The sequence below is a fragment of the Notothenia coriiceps genome, unplaced genomic scaffold (assembly GCF_000735185.1).
Source record: "Notothenia coriiceps isolate Sejong01 unplaced genomic scaffold, NC01 NC01_scaffold00011214, whole genome shotgun sequence".
NCBI lineage: Eukaryota > Metazoa > Chordata > Actinopteri > Perciformes > Nototheniidae > Notothenia > Notothenia coriiceps.
The window spans coordinates 297,389-312,889 of record NW_011343915.1 but is presented as its reverse complement, the minus strand read 5'-3'; the positions used below and the strand labels follow the sequence as shown (position 1 = coordinate 312,889).

The 15,501-nt window shown below is 40.5% G+C and overlaps 1 protein-coding gene across 1 annotated transcript in view; it reads right to left on the bottom strand.

Annotated features, from left to right (window-relative positions):
• The window catches only part of LOC104946591 (trichohyalin-like), a 70,403-nt gene that overhangs the window by 47,176 nt on the left and 7,726 nt on the right, over nt 1–15,501 (bottom strand). The window contains exons 3-6 of the mRNA XM_010772458.1: nt 9,744–9,814; nt 4,051–4,174; nt 2,392–2,574; nt 1,582–1,743 (exon numbers count right to left, since the gene is read on the bottom strand). Of these exons, the coding sequence (XP_010770760.1) occupies nt 1,582–1,743; nt 2,392–2,574; nt 4,051–4,174; nt 9,744–9,814 (540 nt within the window). The remainder of the gene's footprint in view (nt 1–1,581; nt 1,744–2,391; nt 2,575–4,050; nt 4,175–9,743; nt 9,815–15,501) is intronic.

Sequence of the window (15,501 nt, the reverse complement as noted above, 5' to 3'; positions counted from 1 at the left end):
TAGGCTGATTAGCATAACTAATTAGGCTGCTTGTTAACGGATACAAATTATTTATTCAATTAGCGCTCAGTGTGTACGGATGAAGCTGTGCCTGCGTATAGATCATCATTGGCACAAGTTCAAAATGAAAATGAAGCGAGGCTAAGTAGGCATGAAGAGAGACCTGTGGGTGTGTGTGTGTGTGTGTGTGTGTGTGTGTGTGTGTGTGTGTGTGTGTGTGTGTGTGTGTGTGTGTGTGTGTGTGTGTGTGTGTGTGTGTGCGCGCTTCATTTATTTATTCTACCCACAGATGCTCACCATCAGGTGCCAGACACCCCACCCGTCCACACGCAACATGCCATGCTGTAGCTCTTAAACCCCTTAATCATCATCATTAGCACGTGTTTAGCATAATTAGCATTGTTAAACAGAGCCAGCCCGTGCCAGTCACAGCGACAGACATATGTCACCCTCCTGGCACCTTTCCAGGCTGCTGAAGAGCCTCTTGTCCCCATCAGGAGGGTTTATACAACATTTGCACGCTCTCACTGATTGCCGATGGACACCGTAGCAGCCGATGTTCGCAGGGCGTTCTGACGCAACGTGTGCAGAGATGTCCAAAGGGTTGATTTCTTCTTTTGATGGCAAACAGCTTGTAACAGTTATATGAGTTAATGGAACAATGCTGCGCTCATTCCACCAATTTATTCATTCACAAATACAGATGCCGCCTTTTGTTTGTGATGCTTAACATGCACTTCGGGCCGACAGTAAACACGAAAGGAGCAAATCAACAACACTCCTCTAGTCTTCGGCTCGCGAGTGAAAACTCACAAACACACTCCAACACTCACAAATAACCAGAGAGGGAAAATGAAAGAGAGAGGCAGCGCTACATTTACTGAAATTAAACATTTTCTCATCAGCCTGAGGGTGCAGCAGACCCACTAATGTATTATTCATCCCCACTTCACAAAGGAACATTAATCAATTATGAAGATATGAGGATCTTAAAGTATAGAGGAGAGACGAAGAGCGGCCCGTTCGTATTAATATGCGGCCGCAATCGTGCAACCCCCCCCCCCAGCTCCTCAAATCAATATTTTGCGATTGTGGAGATGGCAGGATGGAAGGAAGGAGGGGGGTGGAGGGGGGGAGAGTGTCTGAGGTCTGAATTAAGGTGAAGTGTTTTGCTGTTTTTCTTTTTTTGTACAAGTCTGCGTAAGCGCGTGTAAATATGCTGTCTTGTGCCGAGCTGTAAGTAAACAAACTGCTCAATTAGGAAAGCTGTATCGTAAAAAATAAGACTTAAAGTTTTCCGTCTAAGTCAGAGCCTCGAGAATAAAAAGTAAAAAATGAAAATATTCTGAGTTCAAACAAGGAGAAACTTTTCTAAACATTATTAAAATCGCAATTGAATGATTCTAGTCATCTTTTAATTGTGGATGAAGGGGGGATATTTTGAGTTCACGGGGGAAAGAGAATCATTTCATACACAACAATTCGAACGAAGGAAGCAAGTAAATAATATCACATGCAGCCACGTGTACTTATGACCCATTGTGGAGTTCGGTTAAAACAATAGATCATATGTCAACTCGCCTCAGATTTCAGGACATCTGCCTTTTTGGCCCACGGTCCAACAGCCTGAGCATGGGCCTTTTCATATTTCAGTCTCTGCTCGTTTTCTCTCTGCCTCCATTCCTCCTCTTTCCTCCCAAGTTCCTCCTGAAGCTTCCTCGCTCTTTCATCCAGCTTGGAGAGCTAGTCAGGAAAAAGGTGAAGGCAGTCACATGGTGTATTATGTAAAAACAAATGAGGTGCAAGTCACTTCCTCTCAAATGAAGACATCAAGAGGCCCATTGCTAGGCAACATCCCTTTAAACAGCTCAAAGTATTTATATTGTATGCTGCTTTAGATTGCTAATACAACACATGTTAGATTTACAAATTAGCTTGTTTGCCGTTCATGATTGTTCAAAAAACATATGTTATAAAATATAATAAAATACACTCAAAGGGTACATTTTACTCCTGAATTTGTGCTTTTACTTAAGACACAAACTTGTACACAAATACGATATGAACTGCAGTACTTAATACAATTCTAATGCAGTATTTTCTTTCATTAATTTCAATTTCAAGTGTTATTAATTGCTTTGTTTCGGGTCAAGATTATTCATATACTGTATATATAATGAATATAATAAAATATCAGTCAGGGTACATTTTGTTCCCCAACTTTTGTTGTTGCTATAAATTAATTTAGCTTAAGTGATCTTACTTGAGAGCAGTGAGAGGCTGGCGCATCTGATTACAATTCAGAGTTCAAACACTTCCAAAGGAGTATTTGAACATTGTTGTACAATGTAAAAGCAAAAGATCTGAATCCTTGCTCCACACTGTGCCCACCTGAGTGCGTGTGTCAGCGCCCTCTTGTAGTCGCAGCAGCTCAGAGGCCGCCTGCAGTTTGGTGATGCAGACGCCTCTCTCTGTGATCTCCTTCATGTTGTCTTTGTGGATCTTCTGCAGACATGAGAGCTCGCTCTGCAGGAGCTCCAGCCTCTCACGGCTCTCCAGTGTCTGGGCTGCAGTCTGGGCCCGGAGGGAGTTCAACAGTTAAACATTATCTCAGAGGAAGATGAGTCTCACTATCTATCTATATTCAGTAATCATTTATTCAACTCTTTTGTTAAACAACTTTTAGTAGTTATTGTAGATCGTCATATACCATGACATACATGTTTATAGCTAGTCCGGCTAAAGTAAAACAGCCTTTTTTACTTGAATTCTACACTTTTTTTGTTTTTTACGAGACAGGTCAGGGTCAGACTGTAAAGAGGAGCCACCGGGTCACAGAGAGGATAACGGCATGGGTTATGTAAAGGAAACACTTCAACCATGTTAGTCATCCCCATATCATTAAAGATGAAAACCTTCTACACTGACTAATTCAAAGGGATAACGTTGTACACATGCCTTTATTTCCATTGCTACGGATATCATTTGTTTTAATTGGGCCTCATAGATGTCAGATTCTGGGAATGTTTTGCGTTATACACAAACTGGCTTACTGCTAACGAACAGAGATGAGATTCTGTGGCAATCATCTTTATTAAGTGTGTGTGTACACGAGTCTGTGCCAAAAGAACTATCCGTGCATCTGCATTGCAGATGTACCAGTTAAACAGAAACACAGGCAGAATGAAAAGATATATCAACATTTGTTGAAAATATAATTAACAGAACAAGCTCCAGTTACTCCGCTTGTTTCTCTTAGGCTGTGTAATCACACAAACCACTAATTAGCTGCAGTGCAAATGAGACAACTCACAAGCAGCATAAACAAACAGTAACCAGCCAACACACACATAAACAACCAACAAGCCGGGTTTACCACAAGCACAAATGCACGCGTGCGTATGTCTGTGTGCATTTCTGCAAGCCTGTGTGTATTTACGCGTGTCTTAACCGTAAGCCACAGAAGACAGTAAAACAGCGGTGGGTATAATTTAGTGACACCCTGTAAGGAGGTGTGGGAAGGCCGTAAAAAAACTCTCCCTTTTAATCCCGGCCGGCGACGCCATGTTTGTTACCCCCGGCTCTGAGATATGCCGGTAATTCATCACACACGCCTCGGCTTCCTGTTAAACCTGGCTGCACATGGAGCGCTTCCAGCACAGCTGCCAAACCAATATCGTAAAAAGAAAAGAAAAACTCCACTCCTCAGACAGCCTTCTAAACAATAACAAGCACTCTGCAGAGAAATCACCTTAACAAGTCATTTAATTGTGTGGGCAGTCTTAAAACTGCTATGAAAATAATAGGCTAAAATGATAGGAATTAGTTTCTTTGTTCATGTCTGTCTCATGTACGGAAAAACACTTGATTGAACCAAATAGCATGTAGGTGTATGCAATGAACTGCATTCAATTACATTTGAGAAATAGGAAATATTAAGAAAGCTAAATGATCTTAATAATAAGGCAGATGTCAAAAGATTGGGCAATATCTAGATGACATTTTGTGTAGTGAGTGATCCTGTAGTTTGAAATACCTTTGGTTGATTACCTTTTGCTTCTGCTGGGAATTCTCTCTGAGCGTCCTCTCCAGATCACAGATGACCATGTCCTTGGTTTGCAACTGGATTTTCAAGTCTTCTAACTCCGATGTGATCTGAACCAAGGAGACAGAGCTGGAGCAGAACAACAGAGAGAAAAAGAAAAGAGACGAAGATAAATGACAAATAATAACAGGAAAAAACGGGGAATTCAAAACAGGTTGTACTGGTGGCTCACTTCCTGTAATTATATTCAATTTAAGCTGCCAGTATATTCCCTGGTACCATTTCCAGTATGTGTATTGAATATGTTAAATATCTTTATATGATCTCAATACAGTCGTTATTTTCAAGGCCACTCTTGATACTGGTTTACTGCATTTAAAATGAGACAAAGCTAAGTCAACCTTGACAGTTACTGTAATTAAGATGCTTTATTAATTCATGTAATGCTCTCTGACCTAAAGTAATATATAAATAAGCAATCCGCTATATGAACAGCATGCCGTGTGTACAAAATGTAATATGTGCTTTATGAGAAAAATCTAATTCAAGAGAAGCAAAGAGATGCTGAGCCTGGTGAAATTTGTGCTAGGTGAGAGCAACTGTGTGTGTGTGTGTGTGTGTGTGTGTGTGTGTGTGTGTGTGTGTGTGTGTGTATACCGCAGTAGGCGTGAGATCCCGGCAGTGAAAATATGTTAACTCTGCCCAGACACCTTTCTGAGTCACCAGTGACAGCTGTCACACACCCAAGATGGAAGGAGAAAGAAAAAAAGATCACACAATTCTGCAGTACTCTTCACAATCACACACACACACACACACACACACACACATTCATATTTACCAGCCTCCTGAGATGAGTTATTCTGATGAAACTTTGCGCAGATTAAAAATGTTAAACTCACATTTGATCAAGCGTGTCTACACGTTCGCAGCAAGCAGGGAAGGAAAGGCAAGATTTGACAAAAGTGACATGTGAGTGGATAGAGAGCGCTGAGAGTTAAATCTTTCACTTCAGGAAAAAAAACAACTTTTCAGTCAAATGGAGTAAAAGCCACAGAGGAGAGTGTGAACAAACTGACTTTAGATTACAGTCTGTTTCTGTGTCTAGAAGGGAATGGAGTGTGTGCTGCCGCGCTATCTATTCCCTTTTTTTTTTTTATTCCACTCTAACTACAGTGTTCCTTTGTTATGAATTATCACTTTGCCGAGCATTTCACTAAGAAAATCTGTTTTAAAAAAGAATGTTAAGTGTACTCCTAAGCATGCAGAGAAGCCTTTATTATGTATATAAATGTGTGGACAAAGACAATCTTTCCCCAAAGATATGCACAAATAGCAATCCTTCTACAGTTGCATTAAAACATGATTATTTTAGGGCCTTTTTAAGGGAGGGAAAAGCTTGGTCTACACATTAGCATTTGCAAAACTTATTTTCTTGTCAGTTCTTTGAAGAAATACTTAAAATCAGCCCACATTTAGTAGAGATTATTAAATGACGAATGGTTTGAAATGGGAACTAGTTGTAAATGGAAAGAGGGTTTTTGAATGAAAAGCAACTGCAGCCAATTTCATCCTTATTTTCACCTTCACAGAGGGATGGTTAGAGTGCTGTGTGCACGACGGAAAACACTCACTAGCTGAGATAAGGAACATCACTTTGTCTTGGCCAAGTATTCTTATTAAACACACATATGCACACACACCCAGCTTTGAAGTCAACAAAGATTGAAAAATCCAAGAAAATAAGCACAGTTTGTATTACTTAATGGTACGTAAGGTTCTATTTTCTGCACCGTTAATGGATGAAACTGAATTTAATACGACAGGTAGAGGCTGCATTTTATAGTTTTTTCACTAGTTTTCGGGAAATTAATACAAAAACAATGTGACCTGCAACAAGTCACAATGCAAATGTATTCATGTGATTTAATGTGTGAATATGCGTGCATGTGTGGGTGCATATCAGGTCATGATTATGCATGTAACAAATGAGGTTATATGATTTACCATATTGTTATATACAATAAAGCAGTTGTGCTAAACAAATGACACAATGTCAAACCAACAGATGAACAGGGAATTCCGATTTAGAGCCCTAAGTGTTGTTATGATTACTGTGCGGACAGAGAGCAGGGTGTGTGTCTGTATGTGTGTGTGTCACCGTGAGTGTGTGTGATATTAAAGTCGACTCTCGATATCTCAAGCTGTCACTCAGGCCTATTAGGCAAGGCTAACAAAATTAGTCATGAATATGCAGTAATAACATGCAAATTGCCACCCCTTCCCCCTGCCGTGTGTGTGTGTGTGTGTGTGTGTGTGTGTGTGTGTGTGTGTGTGTGTGTGTGTGTGTGTGTGTGTGTGTGTGTGTGTGTTTGCCCTCAGGGCTATAGACATTGGCTGTGTAAACCCAATTCTTTCTACATCATTACAGCAACAAGACATAATTCATAAGAATAATATAAACATGCATGTAGCCTGGCATACTTGCACAACAAGCGCACACACACTTACACACATGCATGCACACAGGACACAGGTGGGTCCCCTCCGCTGCCCTCTTCATATGCCACGGCTAATTTACTGCAGGCTGCTGTTTAACACTTTTACGTAGAGAAAAGCGCTTTTAGATTCCCAGTGCCGAGTTTAATGCTTAAACACACACTCATTTGTGCGTGTGCGTACACAAACATGTAGATCGTCTGTTGCCTCCGTGTCCCCAGGGTGATGTTTGACACAGCCTGGGTGCTGCCACAGCAATTAACCCCCCTGTTAATGAGAAGAGCTCTGTCAAGCAGCCAGATGGCACCGCCTGGCACGCTGCCATTTACACACACACACATGTGCATGGGCACACACACACCATCCTGTCTCCCCCTGCGGTACACCTAACTGTTGCTGGTTGACAGTGCCCTGCACCCCTCCCTCTTCTTCCCTTCTCTCCTGCATTGTCTTCCACGGCACTCCCCCCCTCCATCTCTGGCAGCTGCTTATCCATGCAGCACTGCAGATGTCACAACTCACCAGCTGAGAAAACAGCAGGGGAGGAGAGGAGAGGAGTTGCATCTTCACATTTGACAGGGAAGCCACCAAGTGCATGACGATTTATAGATTTATACATGATTGATTGGTTGATTGATTTTGGCATTAGTTGTGTTCAGATGTGTGAGTTTTTTATTACAGATTGTAGAAATGTAGGAGTTGCATTTAACTTTCTGTTCATTTTTATTCTATGTATATAGTTGCTTGTTCCTGCATTTAACTCGCACCATTGTTCGACTTGCACTTCTTATGTCTTAAGTATAATGTGTGTTGCACTGTTGGAGGAGTCTAAATATTTGTTTGCCTAGCTAGTCTGCATATGACAAAAACAATCTTTGAATCTTGAATTGTTTCTAGAATCAGCTGTATTATTATGAATTGTATATATAAATCCATTTTTTGAGAGAGTGTGATTGGTATGTATACTGTATATTTCCTGCTGTGTGAGTGTTAATGAGCGTGGCACTTGGCCGGGGCACGGCCCGCTGTGTCTGCCTGTCTGCATGTCCACACAGCAGCCCACCAGGCCGGCGTATTGATCAGCTAGCTTGGCCTAATAGGAGAAGAGGAGCCTGACCTGGGAAAGTCAATATGGAGAAAAAGAGACATATCCTCCTCCCGTCCTGAGAGAGAAGTGGGAGAGAGGGAGAGAAACAGAGTGGAGAAATAGAGTCAGAGATACAAAGCAATGGGCATCTTCTGGAGACCTTGAACAATACAAAATAAATGGGGAGAGAAGAATCGGGAGACTGTCGGCTAAACAGCTGGACAATAGAAACACAAGCAGGAAAATAATAATGTAGCAATAATGAAGCTCCAGTCTCCCAAGCCTAAATATCTTATCACTTCAGAACAAAGAAAAGTTTTCAGTTGAATTAGAACAGTTACACTGAGGGATAGTGCTGGAGTGGAAATAAAGTAAGTTCCTACCGGTCCCAAATGAGAATCAGGATATTCTGTCAAAGCTTTTTCTTTTTACCTAACTAACTTTCAGCATTTGACTGCTTTTGGAAAAGGAAAACAGCACTAACTCAAGTGTGAAAAACTCTGCAGGATATCATACTAGGGGAAATAATTAAACAATGGGAAGGAAGTGGGAAAATAAAATACTGACACCCACTCACACATCAATACATCGATAGATCAATCTGTGTGTGAGAGTGTGTTCTGCACAGCTTTAATATATAAATAAATCTGTAGATAAACAAAAAACCAGAGGAAAAAGAAAAGTAGATAAAAGACTTAGGTTTCACCATGCTCACATTTACACACACACACACACACACACACACACACACACACTCACACACACCTGGCTGAGTGATGCTACCCTGGAGGGTGGCTTCAATCTGATGTGTTTAATGTTGACGCTGGTGGCAAGAAACACACACACTCACCCACTGTTTCAACCTGCCTGTCATGAGTCCTGATTTACTCATTTCATTTTTTTTATTATTATAATATGTGCAGCCATTTAAAACGCTCAAGGTGTGATGCAAATCCCCGCGCCTCTGACAGCTGGCACGCTGACGGAGGATCCATCACGCCCTTCGGTGCCTCTCGCAGGAACGGCAAAGAAACCGCAGCCGCAAACTCAATTGTGCCAAATTGTGCCAGACCACCAATTCCTGCTCAAGTTTAATTGGCAGCACTGCAAGCTGTCAAACTACTGACTGGTAACGTCTAACCGTATTTGCCTGTGTTCCTATTTTTCATATTACAGCTTCTGAATAAAACAATATTGAATGGAATTTTATGTTTGCAAGGCATTTGATTTATTTCATGTAATCACACTAAACCTTACAATGCCAACTTCTACAATGTAGTCTAGGACAGAAATGTATTATTATCCATGTTGTCACTTACTGTAACAAAGTATATTTACTCAAATACTTTGGTGAGGTACTTCATCAAACTATTTCCATTTACTCTACGTCTCAGAGGCAAATATTGTTTTTACCCCATTACATTTACAGTATTCAGGTTTATAATGCTATATATTATCAATGCTGTCAGTGCAAGACATCAATGGAAAATTGAGGTTAAAAAGTAGTGTTAATGTGTATGGTTGCAAAATAAGGTAAATTTAATTCAATGTTTTTTCTGCAGGATACTTTTAATGACAAAATCAGAGTTTGCTCGGCTGCTAAAGGAAGTTACTTTCCAGCCGAAGCTCAACATATATAAAAGTTGACTCAGTTGGTGAGTCCAGGCGTCTAGCTAAGGATGTAAACATCTGGAATAGGCACATATGTATGAGGATGACCATTTAGATTCAGAAAATGCTTCTTTCATTGTCAAAATGTGCAAAACCTAGAATGAAAATCTGCCTTTCCAGAAAGTAGAAACAGAACAAGTCTTCAGGGGCCTTGGAGCTCTGCATGGTGGCAAATATCATATAGGGATTTGCATATTGCCAAGGGGGACAGAGATGTTCCAGCGACTCCCCGAGGAGCTCAACCCCCCCCGAGGAGAGGCAGAGTCCCCGAGGCCGACTCTGTTACCTCTATCTACACTGGGACCTGCATGTGTGTGTTGGCGATTCATAAAGTTATTCTTAAGAAGTTATAAGTCATTTTAGTCAAGGGTAAACTTTTACCTGGGGAAAGAAGCCTTGTTGATGAGGGGGGAATCTGAGTGTGGCTGTAACTACACATACCTGTGTGGGATGTTAGCCGCAGGTCCAACAAGCTCATCCAGAAACAAAGTCCTCAGATCAGCCTCAGACACCTGGGGGAGATATGAAATTACATCCACATTATTGAGTCACATGGGGCATGTACAGCAATTATTATTCATTAGTCACAGACATGAGGAGATTAAGAAATGTTCAACTTGAAGCATCTTAAAGACCATGGCAGCAAAAGACAAGGTCTTCATTTCAGTTTGAGACTGAAAAAACTATTAATTCAAGGGAAAAGTCTGCTTTCCTCTTTTTCAAAACGGAACACAAATAACAAAAATCTAATTAAAAAAGATGACAAAATCAAATAAAGAGGAAAATAATCTAAAATCTAATTGAATTATGATTACTCTAATGACTTAATATAGCTGTCCGGTTTGGGGATAAAAGCATTTGACGCAATAGTGGCACAGGAAGTCACTCGCTCTGAAAGAAGGCCATTGAATTGAAGAGAAAGTTGAGTTCATAGATAAAGAGTACATGAGCATACTTAAACACACAGAGACTACTGTTCGTTTTGTGATACTGAATAACTCTTTGTGTTTCTTTGTGACTGAACGTTGGTTAGTGGAGGAGATTTTGGTTTTGTAAGGTCAACTCATACTGTTACTGTACATAAGATAATGTTACAAAATGAATGAAGCCTTACAATTACAGTCACCCAGCTTTTTGATTACTATCAGGACTATTATTGGAGAACAAATTAGGAGATGTGTGGAGGGAGTTAGTGGGAAGTACAGAGAGATAAAGAGTCAGACTTACAGAAAGAGAGAGGGGGGGGGGGCTTGAGAGAGAGACACAGCAGTTCTGGTGAAATATCGGCCACTCTATTGCTGTGGTGACAGGGGTCACTCTGGGAAAAGGAAATCAATGCCGAGAGCAATGACTCACAGGTCAACACAGTCCTGTGTGTGTGTGTGCTTTAAATATAAGCGTGTGTTTCAATTATGCATACGCTAGTGTTAAGTAATGGTATGTGTGCAAATTCGAGTTTACGTGAATGAAGAATATGGGGTAGAGGTGCATCTAAAAGGGAGCTGGTGCAGATGGAAAGTTGAAATGTATCTTATGTATGTTGTGTGAAGTTAACATGTACTGCATGCTGAAGAAAGACCGACTACCTTTATATCTGCTGTGTGAATAACTTGCTATTTTTAGGCACATGTTATATGTTAAGCAAAGATAAAATATTTTAGATGACGCTAATTAATGCTTTCTGACAACACCAGCACTCTACTCTCCAATTATCCCTCACGTTACCCATCGTTTGCAAGCAACAAAACCCAAAATAAGGCTTTCAAGCGAACAATAGATTTTATTCGGGAAAAAAATGTTTAAGCACTAAAATCCTGTTTCTTTTTAAAGGATTTGATGGTGTACCGTTGCTTATTCAAATAAGGTGGGCTTAAATACGTGTGTACTAAACAACATACCAAACAAACAGTCAAACAAACACACAAAAGATTTTCTCCTCCAATCAGAAAACATTCATATTCCAATGCAGCTGCAATGTGACAGCGAGAAGACCTGGCATAAGCAGAGGTCAGCGGCTAATTCAGGTAGGCTGTTTGGGTGAGCAAATGTGTGTGTGTGTATGCGTGCCTTATATACCCTTGGGTTAGCAGGAGTTACGACCTGCTTACATTATTAAGGTGAGTAGTAGGCTGTGTTGTGTATGCCTAAACAGCCAGTCCATTCATTACAGATGCAATCCCCTAAGTACATGAATAAGCACACGGCCTACTCTGCCTCTCTGAACTGTAAAGGAGACAAAAATATTGGTGTGATGCAGAGCGCTTTAGATAAATCAGAAACAGGAGCAAATTAATAATAAAGGAATAAAAAAACATTAGCTGATTAAGTATGTATGGCAGAGTGGCGGCTGTAATTTACAGGCAGCTGGGTGGGGTGTCCGGAATAAGGTCTCATTACGGATCAGTGTGTGTGTGTGTGTGTGTGTGTGTGTGTGTGTGTGTGTGTGTGTGTGTGTGTGTGTGTGTGTGTGTGTGTGTGTGTCTATATATATATGTATGTGTGTATGACCATCCAGCTAGTAATCAGTCACCAGTGGTCTCCGCTTTATGAAAAGGCCTGCAATCTATGATAATGAGCTCTGTGAAGGTTGTGACCACGGTAAACTCATTTGTTAGAGGGAGGGAGTGCGTGTGTGTGTGTGTGTGTGTGTGTGTGTGTGTGTGTGTGTGTGTGTGTGTGTGTGTGTGTGTGTGTGTGTGTGTGTGTGTGTGTGTGTGTGTGTGTGTGTGTGTGTGTGTGTGTGTGTGTGTGTGTGTAGTGCAACTATCCCATTTAACAGTGGTGAGGAAATATACTATTAAAAGCGTAATCTGTCATTTTACACAAGGGTTGTCTCAATTAAAACGACAAAAGCTTTTCACAGGAAGCCAAATTATCCACAGAGGTCTCCTCCTATCTATAGAAAACAGACATGGTGACTTGAACCAGTACAAAACAATAAGTAAAGCAGTATCACCAGAAAAATCTGTGCTTCACCAATGGAACTCAAATCCTGCTTTAGTTTACTCAGCTTGTGTTCTGATAACTTGACATTTGATGACTATAAGCCTTCATCTAATTAAAAACGACAAATATCTACGTAAAAATTGTGTAAAAACCTATTTCTGACATAAAACCACAACTCTTACACATCACAAAGACTAAATATGTCCATAAAAGGATACATTGCATATACAAAATTACGGGGGGATTTCTCTGTGTTTTAAAACAAATTGGAAACACTTGGGATAAAATATGTGCATAACTTTATACACATCTAGTTGTTCTTAGACATTTTACTACATATTTTATGCTTAAAGTAATGGTCGAATCAGAGAAAAACAGAGACCATTACATGGATGTTGCATCACATCACTTAGCTAGTTAATACAAACATGAAGGAAAGACAGCAGGAGTGGCAGAGCAATACGAGAAAGACTACTTGAAGACTGCTAATATTAAAAGTAGAAATGCAAGCAGTGCTTCTACTGTATGAAAGAAAAAGGGAAACAAATTCATTCCAGCAATAGTCCTTCACAGAATCGCTGTGAATTACTTTTGTTTGCCTTTTGTTTCCAGCCTCGTCAAATTCTCGTGTCTCCTCCCGTCTCATCGACTTGCCCCTCACCCACGCCTCTTCTTTTCCCCCTTCCCCTCCTCACTTTTGCATTTCTTGTTTCTTTTCTATCTGAAAATAGCCCTCCATTTACGCAATCATTCCATTTCTCTGCTCCCTTCCATTCCTTTTGTCTGGAGCTAGGTCAACTGAAAAGCAACAGAGGAGAAAAAACTAAAGCAGGAACATGTGTGCGTGAGTCACCAGATCACAACAGAAAGCGAGGAATATAAAGAAAAAAAAGATAATGCGACTCATGGTGACGGTGACTAGAAGCAACACGCCAGCGTCTTCTTCTACTATGTCAAGAGATGCATGTTTATAGTGAGTGCGTACTAAAAATGTGGACTTTAATTTTGTCCAGAGTGAGCTTGATGCAAGTGTAAAGTGATGCAACTATGATGATAGCCTGCAGGAAAAACATACTCACATCTAATGCCTTATATACAGCGTGTGTTTCATATTGAAAATATACTTTAAAGGCACGGAACATTCAACAATGTACAATCCGTACACAGACCATTTTATTCAGTTTTGAATTCTACATTCTCGTTTCTTATGAAATCTTCTGAAAAAATATATTGTCCTATCTTGAAATATGCAGAGTGGAGTTGTGTTTACAACAGCAATGCAAGACTTGATTCTAAAAGGGTTCAAGGAGACACAAAGTTCATATAATACACCTTTCTAATAACCTAATGAGGGAGCATTCCTAACCCACAATGGCAGATGTCTGCCTTGTGTAGAGAATGTGCAAAACATTTGCATGATAACCTTTTTTTTTATGAACTTAACCTCTGAACCATTGGAAGAAGCTAATGGCTTGCAAGTTAATTCTGCAAGATATCGCCCCAAATGCTAAGAATTAGCATGGACTGTAGCGAGCGGCAAATAAAGATTATTTTTATCAGCACAAAATGCTAAGCGTTAGCATAACCTGTACCAGTGGGGGCAAATAACTATTATTTTTATTAGCAAAGATTAATGTTGAGAGCCGAGGCAATCCTGGCCAAGACTCTGAATCATCATCCGAGTCATCAAATCGTATATAAATATTTTATTAAGATATCAAATCATGATAATTTATACTTGTTAAATACATTTTCTGGCAAAAGCAAATCGTTACCACCAAACACAGTAGGTGCGTTTGATTTTTGTGTCCAACTATAAAAGTTGTGTCCATTAAAGTTTGGTCTCAAAATCAAAATGTATTAGCATGCAGGTTAGGGAGTCGCAGTCATCCGGGTGTATCAGATGGACTAGTTACAGTCCCATCCTGTAGCTGATATATTAACAAAGGTTTACAAGGGCAGAGCACTACATATGTAAGTTTGGCCTTATGGCTGACCTTACAATGCACTTAGTATCCTGTACAGGGAGTAATGCTGCAGCCACTCCTACAAGCCATTTATTCCAGCTAACGACCGTCAAGCACTCATAAATCAGCATTAGGAACCTCTCTCCCTCTCTCCCTCTCTCCTTTAGTTCCCGCTCTCTGTGGCTCCCTCCTTTCCTCGGATATGTCTCTTTCTTTCATGCTTTCTTGTCTTCGCCCTTGTCCACTAATTTGTACATTTAACCATCATAGAAATTGCAACTCCATCATCCCATTTACGCCTTCTTTGTGTTTGCACCTCACGTTTTCTTTTCTCATTCTATTTCTTAATAACTCGTTCGTCTTTTTCTGTTTGTCCTTTTTTGTGCCCCTCTAGTCCCCTTTCCCACTGGACAAACATAAGAAGCACTCAAATCTGTCTTTTGTCTTCAGTGGGACAGGTTTCAATCCACATGAATGTCCGGGTCAAATGAGTCTGCAGCCGTTACAGGTATTTATAGCTCCAGCTCATTATCAAAGCTCATCATTGAAAGGGAATTGGACCATTACCATAGTTTATTAACTTTCAATTAAAAATAATCTTCTAAAAGCCACAAGACTCGAGAAAAAAAAAAGTTATTTTAAAACTGATCCACACCATCAACTCTGCTTTCTAATATTTACCAACCCTGGGTTCCTACGCGTTTACGATACACCGGAAAAAAAACTGAATGTCAAAATAGTTTACTGGCAAGAAAAAGGGTCTGTCGCAAATATTAGCTGTTTTTCCTGTATCGGAAAAACCTACATTTCTGCTTAAAAATGTGTATTACTCTCACTTTTCTCCCTTTAGCCCCTCACCTTCTTTCCCCACCATTCCTGATGTGTATGTATTGCTCCTTTTACTTCCTGACATCCATCCTTCCTCACCCACTCCTTCAGAAATTCCTCCCCTTGCAGATAGAGACGGCATCCATGAGATGTCTAACCCGGTATTGGCACCTCTATTGATTTTAATTAAGCTAATTAGTTCATTATTTGAAGGATCAAACGGGGGCATCCATTACTGCATGGGGAGAGACTGGGAAATGGGGGGTTCTGGATAGGGTGGGGGCAGAGAAGTTAATATGGTAATGAACGCGATCAATTATCACTCACAGCAAAGTCATTAACAACAGCATTAGCATAGTCAACCATCGCAACCCCCTGACCTCCCCCACTCTCTCATTCTCACACCAGCTCTGCCCCAAGCAATGCTATATAAGTGTGTGTGTGCGTTTTTCAGTGTG